We start from the raw sequence: 13,107 nt of genomic DNA, 5'->3' as shown, positions 1-13,107 counted from the left end.
ATTTATCAAAAGACACCGCGAAACCGATCGACGAGAGCCTAACGAGGTCGTCAAGACTCGTCACTGCTTCGGATATCCTTTGGCCGTGCTCCAATTCGATTAATTATGAAACAGGTACGCCTCTCTCAACAACCAGCCATCCTTTCGTCCCTTTTAATTGGACGGTTTTGGATCGGCTCGTAAAATCGTCTAGCCTATCCAACCGAAAGATTGCTTGGAAATGAGTCTCTAATTCGCCGAAAGATATCCATCGAATTTCAATCGAATCATAATCGTATAAATGAAATCGTATATTGGAATAGAAAAAAAAAGGAAAAACGCACGATTCGCCGAAAATTCGTGGCGAAAATATTCGAAGAAATTGTAAACGATTATCGCACGATCATCGAACCACGGTTTTTCTCGGCTGGACGAGGGGGCACGCGCGTGAATACGAAGAAAAGATTACGAGGAATTTAATTTCCTGCGCTGGCTCTTATCGGCCGATCGACACCTGTCGATTTTTCGGTAGGACGGTGACCGGCCCCCAATCCCGGAGAAAAGGGGGTCGATCTTGATTCGGGCGAAGAAATACACAAGATGATCCTCAAATGGGATAAATTGCACGATTCCCGTCCGTTTACTCGGATCGAATTTAATCTTGCTTATTTGCTTCTCATAATTGGAGCACGGCCTTTCCAACCGAGCCTCGTCCGACCCTCCACGGTTTCTCCTCCCTTCTTCTTCCATTTATCGAACGATGATCCGTGGCTACGTATCGGGTTTCGTCCAAGTGCACGTTGGTAATCGTTCGTTCCCGTAAGAAAGAAAGAAAGAAAGAAAGAAAGAAAGAGAGAGAGAGAGAGAGAGAGAGAGAGAGAGAGAGAGAGAGAGAGAGAGAGAGAGAGAAGATCTCTTGCAGAGATCGAGATTACGCAGGGTAATTGTAGAAAATTAAAGGAGAACGATCGAGAGATATTTTGTACGGTCGAAAAAGGGGCCTCGGGAACTCGGTCACCGCCGTGGCACAGCCGCAATTCCCTCGTTCTCGTTGCGGCGCAGAGAATTTTCCCGAGAATTTTTCAAGAATTACCCCGACCTCTCTTGCCGAGCGCTGGATTGTCGTTTTTATTGCACAGGGTATCGTACAGGGTGTTCCGGCCGGGCTTTAGAAGAAGACATAATTCCTCTCATTTCAACCGGGAGAAACTTTGAAACATCCTCTATCCTCGCGGAAGCAAAAATCAATACGAGATGCGATACTTCGTTTCTGAGAGGGCCTTTCCGTGCAAACGTACTCGTCAAGCTGCGTACAGCCTACTCAAGATACAACGGCGACTCGATAATACGAAATAATAAATAAGTAATAAGCCTAAAATATTTTTCGCAATGTTAGGATAAAAAGTACACAAAGTTTCTAGATCTCTCAATCTCGTTAAGATAACTGGTAAGATACGATATTTTTTAATCTATACGGTTTCCGCAAATATCTCCCGTCGGATTCTCTTAATCTCTATTTTTTTAAACCCTCGTCCTTAATTCTGAAGAAGCTTTTCCGGGAACGAACGATTAAACGGGCGTGCCGATGCGGTGTTTCCACGGCTTATAACTCGGTTCCGTTCCAACGAATTCGAACGAGAAACGTTCGAGACGGGGGGCGAGTCGAAAGAATGGGCGCGCATCGGATCGAAATTCGAAGCCGATTTACAGGGCCGCGTAATAACAATAACGGATAATCGAACCGTGGCCGGCCATCGGCCATCCCGACACCAGCCAACTGACAAATGCGCCCGGCAAGGAGGCTATCGGAAAACCAACGCCCGAATGCTGTTCCAACCCGCCCGTCCGGAACTATGATTGGCAAAACTCTTCTCGCGCGATGACAATGATGATTCTTTTCTTTTCTTTTTTTTCTTTTTTTAATCACGTTGATGTTGCCTCTAACGATCTCTATCTTTTCAAGCATTTAACTCGCATTTTAGAATAGATGATTAAATGAAATGATGGCCGGTTCTGGGCAATCGTGATCAGTAATACGAAGTAATACAACGATGTTTTTTCTTGTTAAAAAGTAACGCGAATGAATGAATGAATGATCGATCGATCGATCGATTTCAATCCTCGCAACAATTGCAAAATAATCGCAAATACGAGCGATTCGTGCGAGTTAAATCTAATCGATCCTCGAACGATAAGACGAAACATATTCCCTCCCTTCACGATCGAAGGATTGATAGTACAAACAATACGATCTCGGAATAATTCGAGATTCGATTTTGATCTCGTCGTAGCGATCGGAGATCAAACAAATCAAGTGTAACGAGATTGATTACATTCGAGCCTATCCTCTCGCGCTCTAAACGAGAACGTTTGAAAAAGAGGGTGGACGGGGGAGGAGGGTGGAGGGTAATTTTTTCCGGTACCAAGGCACACCACCGTGGATCAGCAAAGAAACGAGTTTCCAATTAACACCGTGGCGTTTCGAAATTCGGTCGAAGAGCGCGATCCTTGTTCAAAACTTGATTAAACGCGGTTGCAAACCCCCCTCCCCTCCCCTCCCTCCTCCTCCTGGCCACCTCCTGGCCGTTTAATAACGCGGGGCGATATATCGTGTGGCGGGATGTATCGTGTGGTGAATGAACAGTGGTGATGTCGGTGGCGATGTTGGTGGATAAGTTTGGTGGATGAGAGTCGAGTTGCACGACCGTTTCGCACCGAATTCTACGGGATGCAAAACGTTGCGAAACAGGCAAAGAAGATCGATAACCGGGATAAAATCTCCCGTTTCCACGAGAGATATCCCGGAGGGAGGGGGCGGGGGGATGGAGATCGAGAGATGTCTCGTCGTTGGTTGAAAAAGTCGAAGTTGAAGCGAAGAAGAAAGAGGAGAAGAATCGATGTATTCGACGAAATAAGAAACGGATTGTCACGATGATGATGACGATGATGATGAAACGAATGAACCTTTATTTCGATGGAGTTTCGAGTAGAAGAATACAATAATGAATAATATAATATAAATTGCTAGAATTTGAAATAGATGAAGACGATGAGAAGGAGAGATAGAGAAAGACAGAGAGAGAGAGAGAGAAATAAATAGACAGAAAGAGAGAGAAAGAATGAGATTCGCGATGAAAGCATCCTATTCTAAGCAGCTATAATAATATCACGGGAAAGGTTTGGGCCAACGCCCAAGAGAGAGTTTGTTAATTAGGTGAGATCAATCCAAGACTCATGCGATCAGGTGCGATCAAACTATGTGTGTTTGCCAGGAACATCGCATTCCCGTCGTCAAATGCTCTCGCTCCGTGACACGTTTCCGCTGATAATGCTAAAAAAAGACGCTCGACAAAAGGAGGTCCGAAGGACTTGCGCGCAACAACCGGATTCAATACAAACTAGTAGATGTATATTATACGTATATATATATGTGTGTATATATATATGTATAATACGTTATATAGAAACTGAGATGCGTCGGAAATAATACGTAACGTAACGAAAAGTACGCGCGGATCCAAGCACGAAAGCCTTCAAGCTCGAAGTTTGGGGGTGAATCGAGCAAAAGAGGTTTCTTCGTCATACGAAGTTCACAATGTATATGTGAAATGGCAAAGTAAGAGAGTAAGGAAAAAAGAGATTAAAAAAAAAAAAGAAACGTATAGAGAAAAAAAATATATATATATATTGTTTGAAGACGCGTCAAAGGCGCGGGTGGAAAACGGGTGGAATCTTTTTCCCTCCCTGAAACTTCGGCTCGCCCGGCATTTGACATAATTACGTCATGTAATTAACCCCTTCGTCACGCATTCGATTCCTTTCACGCTCGATTTCACGATCTCGAACGAACGAACGAACGAACGAACGAAGCGTCTAAAGAGAGAAGAAAAAAAATGTATATATATATATATATATATATCGCACATATCTATGGTATCTACGCGTGTACGAATCTACATTCCATTCGAAACGAATAAGGAAAGATCGAAGTTTTCTCGTTTCTCCCTCGTCGAATGTGAACGAAAGGGTTAAATCCAAACGTTATACTAAAACTACTACGCTAATGGTACATGAACCAATCAAAATAATCAGGCACTAATAAACAGACCACGGATAATGTATAATAATCATCGTTCTATGTGTGAACTCTCTCCACTAAAGCTATATATATATATATATGAGAAGCAAGGAACGAGGAGAAGAATTAAAAAAAACCGTATTCCACTTTGGACGACAGAGACCCGCGACGAATAAATTGTCTAAGCGCCACTTCGTACAAATTAGGCGCGATTATTAGACGCGACGTGGGGGGGAAAAAAAAAAAAGTATACATAGCTCATAGTGAAATCTTGTAAAAGCCGTGTCCGTTTATTCATCGTTCTTGACTCGCTCGCGCGACAGAGACCCCTTTTACTCGAATCAACCACTCGGCTACATTCGTCCATCCTATGTGTATAACTCTAATCTGATCGAAAGCGACTGGCCTGGCCATGTTTTTTTTTTTTTTTCTCTCCTTTTTTCTTTTTCATTGCGCTCTCGAGAGAACTCGAACTCATAGAAAGAGAGAGATCGATGGAACTCTAGCCTTTTTTTGTTCGTGTTGTTCGTCGATCGACAAGCAAATTATTATATTTTTCCGGAAATGTTGATTGATACATGAACGATCGACGCGAGTCGGTCCGTAACGGGCCCGTACCTTGGGCAGGTCGCCCCTGTTGCTGTCCTCACTGCTCGTGAACGTGCTAGAGGTGTCTATCCCGGAGTCTTTGGTCGCGCTGTCTTGGCTACCCTGCCGATCGGCCTCCCAAGACCAATCCTCCTGAGGGCCGCCGACATTGGTCCCACCGTCAAATCGTACTGTCTTTTTCCCCCTCCTCTCCGTGAACCTAATGGACACGCCACATACACAGGAGATACGAGAACGTGTGTCTGGCTACTGTATGTAAGTGTGCGTCTGCGAGTATTCATTTCTATGTAAGGTGTTTGAGCGTGTATGTGTATATGTGTGTGTTTGTGTACGTGTGTGCGCAAGTGTTCCGTGCGGTATTTTCCCATTTTCATCACTCTTCTAATCATCTACTTCTATCACACGTAACTCGAACTCGTCGCGACAGAGCTCCTACGTTACGTGACGATCTTTGATTTTTTTTGAGTTTGCCAGAGACGGCTATTCGTCCGTTGACGCGACAACAATTATGTTATCGATTGTTAATTGAAGATAAAAAAAGAAAAAGAAAAATATACCACGGTCACGTGGGGAGAATCGTAGAAATTGAAAAATTCTTGGAAATTTTTTGCATCCAGGTATCGCCAGAATCCCGGCAATCCCGGGACGACCGACGCGAACGAAAGGACGAGATAAATGAGCGATAAAGGAACGAAAAAATTGAGAGAGAGAGAGAGAAAGAGAGAAAGAGAAAAAAAAAAGAAAGAATATTCGATCTAGAAAGAAAGTTTGTTGTTGTTATTGGAGAAACGAACGCACGGATCGCCAATTTTTTTCACACGCACCTCCTACTGTCGGCGCGCCACTCGTCGCCACTCCTTCGGAAGCTCCGTCTCACGAGAGTGTTCTCCTCTTTTCGCGGCTCTCGCGGTGGATGATGACCGTTATATTCGATGGTCATCGCGGCCATGTTGTAGTGCCCGTTGTGGGGTCCGTTGTGCCTACGTCCACCGCCGGACATTGATATCGGACCTCCCGTATGGTGGTAGTACCCCTTCCCTACAGTAGATCCAAAAAACGTTTCGTTTCCTCTGCTCTCATTCTCTTCTATCGAGCTTTTCTATCTCCAATTTTTTTTTTCTTTTTTTTTAACCGTCGCATCTTTCGACTCTATCCCCTAATCGCATCTAATTAATCCCAAATCCCTCTCTTTCTCTTGAAAAACTTTCAAACCGTCACCCCCTCCCCCATTCCCCCCGTGACGAACTTCTATTTTTTTTTTTTTTCCCCTCGATCCTTAATTTTGCCAGACTCAAAGAGAATTCAGAGATGTGAGAAATTCTATGTAATCACAACACTGCGTCACATATCGCTTCCCTATCAATCGCTCAATGTGTCCAACCGTTTCCCTCTATCCTTCCCTTCCTTCCACCTATTCCGTGAAGCCGTGCGCGATCTCTCTCGGTGTATAACGATATAACCGCGGGTTATACGACGGGTTATACGACCTGTCCCATAGCCAAGAGATCGGGTGCAGGCTTGCCCTGGTATTTGGCGAAAAAGTGTGCTGAGGAACGGTGCTCGGGCGGACACGAATCGACGGATCCTGGACCCGGCCGCTGTACACGCTTCGTGTGTGCAGGGGTGGTGTGTGTTGTATGTGTGTGTACGTGTGTGCGCGTGCACAATAGCGATGCCATTTTTTCCTTTTCTTTCTTTTTTTTCTTTTTTTTCTCCATTTCTCGAATCTCGGCGGCCACAGAGATTTCCCTTCGTCGCTTCGAGCTACCTTCGAAACGAGGTATTTTTATTTTCGCGCGGCTATATTGAGAGCGGTGAGAAGAACGGAAAGAAGAATCGAAAGAAGAGAGAATTCCGCACGCTTCGGGGCGAGTCGAGATAGATCGGCGCGATGGATCGTTTTCTTTGAACGAGAGAGAGAGAGAGAGAGAGAGAGAGAGAGAGAGAGAGAGAGAGAGAGAAATTCATTCATCGTGTCTCCTCGATTCGAATTCGCGTTGCAGCGCGTCGAATCGTTCGTATTCGAAAGAGAGAAAGAGAGAGAGAGAGAAAGAGACGCGAGGCGTGCGAGAATTCTCGGGGGGGTGGAAAAGTGTTTCGTAGGTATACAAGGGGGTACGTGTACGCGATTAAAAAAAAATATGTTTGCAGCGTCACTTGTGCTATATATAATCAACATACCGGGTCTTCGAGACGAACATCGAAGCAACAGAATATCGTGAGAGAATGTCGGGGTTATAATATCTTGGTGGGCGATTACGTGTACGTGGCGTGAGTGAGGTGTAAACGATAGATACTTGTATACCTGTGCACGATTCGTAGCCGTCCAAAGTAGAACAAATAAAATCTGTTACAGCTCTGCCGACCGATCGCACTTTCTCGCCGGATACATTCGAGATCGCTTTTGAATTCTCTTTCGTCCGATTTCCGATCGAAAGAATTGAAAAATCTCGCTCGTGCATTCTTTTCTTTTTTTTCTCTCGTGGATCAAAGTAAAAAAAAAAAAGAAAAAAAGAGGAAGGTTTTCCCATGGCCGCGATCGCTCTTCGATCGGCAATTTTCGGGCAATTTTCTTTTCCAAGGATAGGGGGAGGATAGGATGGAACGTTTGGAAGAAACGTGGCGCCATATGAGATCGCACACGTGTCCCTTGGCCAATAATTCGCTCGTTTTCGCGCGTCGTTAGGCTAGTGAAAAAAACCAAATGGCGAATTGAACCCATTGAAAGAAACGAAGGATGGAGGGGAGTTGGAGGTTTTTGGAGGAGAAACGTGTAGAGTAATTTTTGAAGAAAGATATCGGTTGATACGATCGCAATCGGTCGGCAGATGACGTACACACACATGCACACGCATACGCAAAGATATACATATAATATATATATTATACATAAAATATATATATATGTATATTTATAGGTAGATATATATATGTATACTTTTGGTTTCATATATATATATATTTATATAGCGGAAAACGAACTGCCTTATTTGCATTTTGAGAAAATTAGTAGGTACCGCGAGGAACTGACGATTCATTCTGTCCCCGGGCTTCTCCCTCGAGCTCCTGGAAGTGACCACCATGGACGGCGGTTTATCCCCTAAAAGGCGATCTCTCTTTAAGTCACACATGTCCCTTTAGATGCGTAACGGTGCTTCGCTTATCGCTAAACTTAACAAAAAAAAAAAAGACAGAGAACACGAATAAGAGCGGTCGCGATAATATATACTATATATATCTCTTTCGGGCTCGAGCATGGAACTCGACGAAAATATCTCAAAACATCATTTTCTCCCACCCCCGGAGAACTCGTGTGTGTTTATATGCATACCGAATATAGAGAGATAGTGGCTTAACTTAATAAATAATTTCTCGAAAATCTATTATCAACTACTGTATTGGTGGTTTCGCAAAAGGGATGATGGTTCTTAGTTAAATCTCTGAACAATAATTTGGGTGTCTATATGCTATAACAATAATAATAATAATAATAATAATAATAATAATAATAATAATAATGATAATAATAATATTAATAATAATAATGATAATAATAACAATAATATAATAAATATAATCAATTCGATGCAAGAAGAACAGAGAGGAAAAAGAAAATAAACAAAGATATTAGTCACTGCTATCAGAACTGCACTCTATGTTAACAATCGAACACTGTATATATGTATATATATATATATATGTGTGTGTATATATATACATATATACATATATATATATATAAAACTAATGGTAATCGTAATACATTGCAGGCAGAGTCTGGTGTTCTCTCGCTACACGCAAGAAGTAAGTCGTCGTTTTCGTTATGATACGGCCCGGCCTCGAGAATTCGATCTGGATCGTTTCTGAAAGGAGGATCTAGCCTAGGAAGAAAGGAAGGAAGGAAGGAAGGAAGGAAGGAAGGAAGGAAGGAAGGGGTGGATCGGTCTCGTTCGTCGTGCAAGCTCGTTGTAAATAAGGTGAGGTATCACGCATCATAAAACTGGCAAATTGGCCATAAGATCGCCACTCGAGACGCGGCTCGCCGTCTTTTCTTACATAATCATACGATGTATTTTCTATATTACGTGTACATTCTCCACGTTTCTGGATTTACATGGGAACGGAAGAAAGGATCTCGTGGATTTTACGTAATCGTAAAATATCGAATCTTCCCATCCCCGATTCCAATCCATCTTCGTGGATCACCCACCCGCGATTAATAGTAGTCATTATCGAGTGGTTTGCCAAGCTCGCTTGCGATTAATTCGACGTTCGTTCGAGGAACGAAAACTACGCCCCACATTTCAGCCCTGTCGTCGCTCAGGGTCGAAAGATAATCGGTATTCCGCAGGGATCTATCGTTCGCGCGATCGACGATGATCGCCACAAAGAGTTTTGTGCGCGCAAAGAAACCACCGGATGTCGAAGGAACGTTAAACGTAGGCGGGATGATCGCGTGTCCATTGACGCGATATTTCCCGTTAAGCGAGCGATAAATAAAAGTGGTAAACGCGCGAGGGGAATGTAAATAGATACAAACGGCCTCCCGGTCTAGTTAGGAGCTACGATGACGCGTTAAGTCTTAATTTAAAAGTTACGCGACTCCGACTTCAACCCCTCCCCTCCCTCTTCCCCTTCAACATCGTAATATTCGCGTATCTGGTTCACGATATCTTGGTCCGCCCACCACGATTGAAAAATACGGTTAAACTTGAAAGCGATAAATACATTGAACGACGAACGGGACCAACGAAGGAGAGGGCGGTGGCGGAGAGCTCGAGGATGATTGCGGCAACGAACGCCCTATCATTTGGCAATCGTTCGCGACGTAACGTCGCCACATCGTCATCTCGCGATCTCTTGTAGGTCTCGTTCCACGAAACCTACGTGAGAAACGTCGACGGACGGCTCTCTGTGACGATGGGCGCGTGGAGGGAGGAGTGGGAGCACGCGTGGAACGAGGACGAGAGGGGAGTAGAGTCATAATCTACGGGGGAGGGGTTCTCTCCGGGAACGCAGGTCGCTCCTGAAAACGAATTAAAATCTGTTTAATAGAATTTTAGCGTGAACGGGGAACGGAGACTGGTCTGGAGACTGGTCGGGTGGTGGAAACTGTCAGAGGAGAGTAGAGGGGTAATCAAAGGCGGAGCAGGCTCGATGAGAGGCCAAAGCGTGGCCGTGACAATTTATCCTTCGCCTCTCCCTTCTCCTCGTCCGCCTGGGGGATCCGATGGACGTGCAGCAGCTCTCTTCGTCCCTCTGCAAATCCTTCGTTAAAGGGAAACTTGCGAGATGCGAGCGCGCGCGCGTAAACGGACTTACCTCTCGTAACTTTCTACAAACTAATTTTCACTAGTCACTAATCTGTATTGTGTGCATCTACGAATGGGAGCAACAACGCCGCCCGACCGACGCAGGTCACTTTTCCTTTTTTTTTTCTCTCTTTTCTATCGCGTGCGAGCCCATCGCACGCGCGACACGCGCCAACTTTCGCCCAATTTCCATCTCTTTATACCCGCGTGTTCGAGTTTTCGCTTCGAATCGATTCACTTTCGAGTTCACTTCTCACGATAATCGCGATAATAAGGCTCGCCTTATCGGATCGTATAATCGAACAGATCGATGCTCTCTTTCTCGTTTTATTCATTTACGTAGTCGTCGCGAGTCGTTTCATCCGTGTCAAAAATAAAGACAATCGAAAACGAACGGAATTGTTTTCTTTGGATCCTCGCGATTCCAACGGAAAATCTAGCGGAATTCCAAACACGATACGCAGCGATGGCGTATCTTTAATAAGCGCGATCTCCGCATAGCAGTGGACCCGGCCGTCCGCATCAGCGCGTATGCACCAAGCGCATAGCTGCACCGCTGTCGTTCCCGTACACACGATCTCAGAATTTCATCGCCGTCCCGTACAATCAACAATCCTGCAATCCTAACAACCAGCTTCAACGTGGAAACTGGATTCTCCTCGATCGCTCCGTTTTCTTTAATCTTTAATCTGGTTTCATTGATAGCGGGCTCGAGAAATTATTCTCTTAATCGATGATTTCGGTTTCAAAAACTGTATATGCGAATATGTATGTATACGTATACGCGTATGAACATGAGGATTAAAGACCCACATCGTGGAAATATTTGGTAATTAGATAGGACGAGATGTCGTACGGTAAGAAGAGAGGGAGATACGCCTTGCCTCTTTCGGTAAACAAAGTAATTTCAAATCCGATAGTCATCTCTCGAGGAAGATAATGGCGGACTCGAATCCGAGCCTTGATCGAATCGACAAAGTCGAATTGCTATGTCTTCTTGGATTAAATTTCGATCAAGTTAGGAGGGGGGATCGTTTGCGTCCAGCTCTTGAGGCCCCAAAGGTCGATGCACAAAGAGTCGTGTCCGAATCGTATTGTATTGGAGAAGCAATACCGGTAACTCGAAGTTATCTATAGTCGGCCGCAAATAGACTTGTTTAAGAATTAAAGGGGCAACGAAGGTAGACGGAGACGGGGTTGAAAAGATTCCGAAACATTTTCGAGAAATAATTATTCAATATGAGGCAAAATCAATTATCAACGCTCGATCGATCCGCGAATATTTGATAAACAATTCCCTTATATCCAATCCCTTTGATGCGCGGATTATTTCGCTTTGGATTAATGGCTCTAATAAAACTCCTCGTTTGCAAGATTTAGAAGCCGGTCTCCGAATGATCCTTGAAATCCTGACCTCTTCATCATAATTTCATCCGATCTTGTGTCGGGCAAGAAATGTCACGAGTCCACCGGGACAAGTTTAACATCGAAGTTGAATCTTCGCTAAATCAATTGGCGCAATTTTTTTCCCGGCTCCGAGTTAAATATCGATGCATTGCCCGCTTGCCAAAAGCTAAAAAGCTATTTATAAAGGTTAACAAACTCGGACAACAAGCTCGGACACAAGTTAACCAAAAAAACAGGGAAGAATAAAAACCGACACGATTTCATCATACGTGCGCAACTTATTCCATTTTCATCCTTGATCGTCGTCAAGATTTAAGAGGTAAATCTCTCCAGTTTTTAGAAGAATGATAAAACAAAATTCACGGATCCATTTCGATCCCAGAAGAAGAAACTGCAGTTCCATATTCGCCGTTGGAATCCGCTGCTCCGCCGCCGCTCAAATTTTCCACCCCGAAGTGGAAAATCGATTCTCGAAGTAGGGGGGCGAGCAGAAGCGTAAACACCGTGGCTGGCCACCGTGGAGGATCTGTCGAGGCAAGTTCGAGTAGGGTGTGCGCGCGACGTACGAGCGCGTTCGCTGTGAAGCGTTGCAACGAGGCGAAATGTGGAAAAAAAGATTTCTTCCCTCCCAAAAGGGACGAAAATGGACGAGTGAGTGGCGCTCAACTCGAGGGGGGGAGGGAAGGATGAGATTTCGACTATCGATACTTTCCATTCCTCCTTGCTGCGAAGACTAGAGACTCCAGAAATAGCAAAAGGGATAGATGTTTGAATTCGCCCACGTGTTGGCCGCGTGACGTCACGCGGGCCGTGTGGGCGTAGCGAATGGGCGAGAGGGAAGAGTGGTGAGCCGTAATGGTAGGGAAGGTGGAGGAAGAAGGTGGAGAGACGCGGGAGAAAGGGGCAGGAAGAAACGGAGGGAGGGAGGGAGGGAAGGGCGAGGGAAGGGTAAATTGTAGGGGAGGGAGGAAAGATCAAATTAAAATTAAAAGAATCGTGAAGAATGTGTAGAGAGATAAGGAAAAACAAATTGCAAAATAACAAGGGGGAAGGAGGGGGAGGGGCGGGGAAGGATCATAAAGTACGTAAAGATAAAAGGAAAATAAAGCGTAAAAGCTGTGTAAGTGGAGTGGAATTATGTAGGGTAATACGAAGAGGGAAGCGAGGGTAGGAAAGAAAGAAAGAAAAAAAAAGGTATAACAAAGAGGAAGAGAGGGGAAATCTAGGGGGGATGGTAGGCAAGGTAGGCAAGAATCGATGCAACGACGAGACCGAGAAGGCAGAATTCGAGAATTCCCGCAGGATAGCGGATATACGATATACATTCGATCGTGGAGATCCGATCGAGGATTTAACGGCTAGGAGGATAGCTGGGATGCCGATCGGGAGTCCGTGCGTATCTCTGGTCAACTCGATACTCGATACTCGGGGAAAAGGATTGGAAAAATTGGAGGAAAATTCATCGGATTCAAGGATTCCCTTCGCTCGATACGGTTGGGAAAATCGAGCTTAATCCTTGAGAGCATTTCCATGAGAGATCTCCAAGAAAACTTCTCCAAGAAAAACAGAAATTTCCGATCGAAAATTGATCGAAATCCTGCGCCGTATCGATCTCTCTTCGTATCGTTTCAAAAAAAGAAAAAAGAACGAATCGAAAAATTCACTTGCATCGCGAAAAATAAAATCGATACAGTGAGAAACAATGAAAGAGAAGAGGAACAA

At 44.5% G+C, this 13,107-nt stretch overlaps 1 protein-coding gene and 1 long non-coding RNA gene across 27 annotated transcripts in view; one reads left to right on the top strand and one right to left on the bottom strand.

Annotated features, from left to right (window-relative positions):
- Positions 1 to 13,107, top strand: part of LOC133666863 (uncharacterized) — a 69,393-nt gene that overhangs the window by 33,117 nt on the left and 23,169 nt on the right. For 2 of the 5 annotated variants that reach the window (XR_009831626.1, XR_009831627.1), the window contains exon 3: positions 8,437 to 8,643. This is a non-coding gene — a long non-coding RNA (uncharacterized LOC133666863). Of the gene's footprint in view, positions 1 to 8,436; positions 12,416 to 13,107 lie in introns of those variants that run through there. The other 3 variants (XR_009831628.1, XR_009831629.1, XR_009831625.1) reach the window with 3 other exon arrangements.
- Positions 1 to 13,107, bottom strand: part of LOC108001556 (regulating synaptic membrane exocytosis protein 2) — a 66,420-nt gene that overhangs the window by 34,158 nt on the left and 19,155 nt on the right. For 19 of the 22 annotated variants that reach the window (XM_062081044.1, XM_062081037.1, XM_062081043.1 and 16 more), the window contains 2 exons: positions 5,491 to 5,704; positions 4,676 to 4,865 (listed from right to left, as the gene is read on the bottom strand). The exons of 1 other annotated variant lie outside the window; for it this stretch is intronic. In XM_062081044.1, coding sequence (XP_061937028.1) covers positions 4,676 to 4,865; positions 5,491 to 5,704 — 404 coding nt within the window. Of the gene's footprint in view, positions 1 to 4,675; positions 4,866 to 5,490; positions 5,705 to 7,683; positions 7,767 to 13,107 lie in introns of all 22 variants that reach the window. 2 more of the 22 variants (XM_062081045.1, XM_062081049.1) reach the window with 1 other exon arrangement.

This window comes from Apis cerana, linkage group LG10 (genome assembly GCF_029169275.1).
Source record: "Apis cerana isolate GH-2021 linkage group LG10, AcerK_1.0, whole genome shotgun sequence".
NCBI classification, from domain to species: Eukaryota; Metazoa; Arthropoda; class Insecta; order Hymenoptera; family Apidae; genus Apis; species Apis cerana.
Note: the sequence above shows the minus strand (reverse complement) of the source record. Positions and strands in the feature narration are given on the sequence as shown.